Source organism: Sitodiplosis mosellana, unplaced genomic scaffold (assembly GCF_009176505.1).
Source record: "Sitodiplosis mosellana isolate CC-2019 unplaced genomic scaffold, AAFC_SMos_1.0 Smas_scaffold_6197, whole genome shotgun sequence".
Taxonomy (NCBI): domain Eukaryota; kingdom Metazoa; phylum Arthropoda; class Insecta; order Diptera; family Cecidomyiidae; genus Sitodiplosis; species Sitodiplosis mosellana.
This window is the reverse complement of record NW_022601438.1, coordinates 2,808,194-2,810,587: the sequence shown is the minus strand read 5'-3', so window position 1 is coordinate 2,810,587 and position 2,394 is coordinate 2,808,194. Positions and strand designations below refer to the sequence as shown.

At 36.2% G+C, this 2,394-nt stretch overlaps 2 protein-coding genes across 2 annotated transcripts in view; one reads left to right on the top strand and one right to left on the bottom strand.

Annotated features, from left to right (window-relative positions):
- LOC129577250 (uncharacterized) overlaps positions 1–929 on the bottom strand; it is a 6,098-nt gene extending 5,169 nt beyond the window's left edge. Inside the window, exon 1 of the mRNA XM_055463968.1 lies at positions 837–929. The gene's annotated coding sequence lies outside the window, so the exon portion shown is untranslated. The remainder of the gene's footprint in view (positions 1–836) is intronic.
- Positions 930–1,148: 219 nt separating this feature from the next.
- Positions 1,149–2,394, top strand: LOC129577247 (uncharacterized). The gene is made up of 4 exons (XM_055463959.1): positions 1,149–1,321; positions 1,427–1,642; positions 1,783–1,897; positions 2,067–2,394. Exons 1-4 carry the CDS (start codon positions 1,236–1,238, stop codon positions 2,196–2,198), a joined length of 549 nt encoding a protein of 182 aa, XP_055319934.1. The 5' UTR covers positions 1,149–1,235; the 3' UTR covers positions 2,199–2,394.

Here is a 2,394-nt window from a genome sequence, read left to right as displayed (position 1 = left end):
GAGAGAGAGAGAGAGAGAGAGAGAGAGAGAGAGAGAGAGAGAGAGAGTGAGGCAAATGTGTGAGAGGACGATGACGATGGTGGCGGTGGTGGTCACCATAAATTATCCATGGCAATTATTGTCGACTTATCAAAATCAATTCTCAAACCACATGCAACTAAACTAAACGGCCTCTTATATAACGCAATAACGAGGTCTTCAGCAGCGTAACCTTTTGAAGTCGTGTGCTATTGTAATGAAATCATGGTTCTCTCTCTCTCTCACTCTGTCGTGAGATCAAAGCCACTTTGAAATTCCGATATATTAATTTATTTGACTATTAATTGCATCGACTGAATACGAAGCGCAAGGCTCATTAGATAATAACACTCAATATGTACAAAAAATATGGGAAAATTGCGATAAACGGTTCAATTGGATTTGGCGTGGTCGTCACTCGTCACGCACAGAATCACCTGTCTGGCGATTTAATTGAATGAATATTCCAAAAAGAACACACAAACTTGTATCATTTACCATATTTGGATTTTCTTAGCGACCATGTATGTAAATCTGTTATGGATATGGTGTTTTTTTTCGTCAGTCGATAGATACACACACACGAAAACAAAACAAAACAAAAAACGAGCCGGCACATCACGTTGTATGTTTACAGCGGTAACAGCATTTTTGTGCTGTATACCGATAAAGCCATATTTGAACTGAAAACGGGTTTCCATTTTTGGCAATTTCACCAAATCAACCGACATATAAACGTAATCAAATGCGGCATGAAACAACAGTTGTCCCCGAGAGATGAGGAAGCAAACAAACAAATAACAAATAAGGCAACGAACCCAAACACAAAAAATTCCTTTGGTCACACGAACCGATCGCATTCGGTTTGTCTTGTTGTTGCCGTCTCCTTTTTTTTCAATCGCAAAACGACGAACGAACGGCGTCAACGATTAGATAGAGAGAGTCTCAAAAATAGAGTTAAAACCTTCTCTATCTCGCACGCTTGGCATTTCTATCGCCATTTTTATTTCATCAGTTTCAATTTCTTAGTGTTGCATGTCATGCATTTTTTGAACATTATGTTGGCAACACAAACACACACATAATCGCATCGGGTCACATATCATGACAAACTTATAGTTTGACATTTCATTTCAAACCAATTTTCGGGCTGAATAACGTAAATTTTTTTTGTTCTTTGCAAATCTGGTATTTTCGGCGTGTTTTTATTTTGTACGATGAACATGGAAAACGAACCGAAAAATATTCAACAAATCAAATCGAAATTCAATGAAATTTGCACACCGTTCGTTAATCAAATGAGGTAAATACATTTTGGAATAAATTTTTTTTTTTGTGCGAATGTGTGACATTTATTTCACAAACATAACGATATATTTGTTTCGATTTGAAAATGGCATTTCTTTAGCGACAAATTGGTGACCAGTTTGAATGATATTATAAAACAAACGAATAAAACACTCAAACTAAAGCAATTTGAAGACAAATTTAAGGCGGATATGATGAAGAAATGGCACGAAGAATTCGATACACTGTGGGAAACAAAGCAGTTGGAACAACGGCTGACGACATTGAATGAACTGAAGCAACAACACAAACCAAAGGGGCCCAATGAAAAAGCATGGTTGGTAACAAAAATAAAATCGTCCATTGAATCCAATCAAATCGACAAATTGAGCAAATTTAATCCAAAAAAAAAAAATCTCTTGAAGTGGAAAAAGCAAAACCAACAAATAACAACTGGTAATGATTTTGTGTTCGCAGGCGTGCACATGGGCACACGGCCGAACAACAGACCCAGCACAGTCGCAATCGTCAGATGTCGGTACATTTACTAAAAATGCGAGAACTTCTCAGTGAACAGTCGAATGAGTTGCAGGTAATAATCATTGGTTCTTCCGATTGTTCCGAATCAATTACAACTTGAATTTCTCATTCAATGAGTTTCACACTTTCTCCATTTCTTGTACTTCAACTTTATTAATCATTTCCATATTCAATATGAATGAATAATTTGAAAACATTCGCTTGATTTACATTTGTTGCAGAAAATGATCTTGGAAGTTGAGCAACGACGAAACTATTTCAACGATCTATCGAAGCGGCGTGCCAAAGTAATGGAAGAAATGGATGCTAAACTAGTGGAACTGCAGCCAAAATTAATTGAAGCCGACGAGTAATCACGGGCGAAACACATCTGTGCGAAACACCAAATTCAAAATTCATTCACATCCTAAATATAAGGCTCATATTCTCAGCTTAGGTAGAAAAATATTCAAAATGTAAATAAAATAAAAAGAATGAAATGTGTTCAACATAATTTGTCGGATGCAAATTAATATTTGGTTTATTTGATAATAAATCGTTATAATCGGT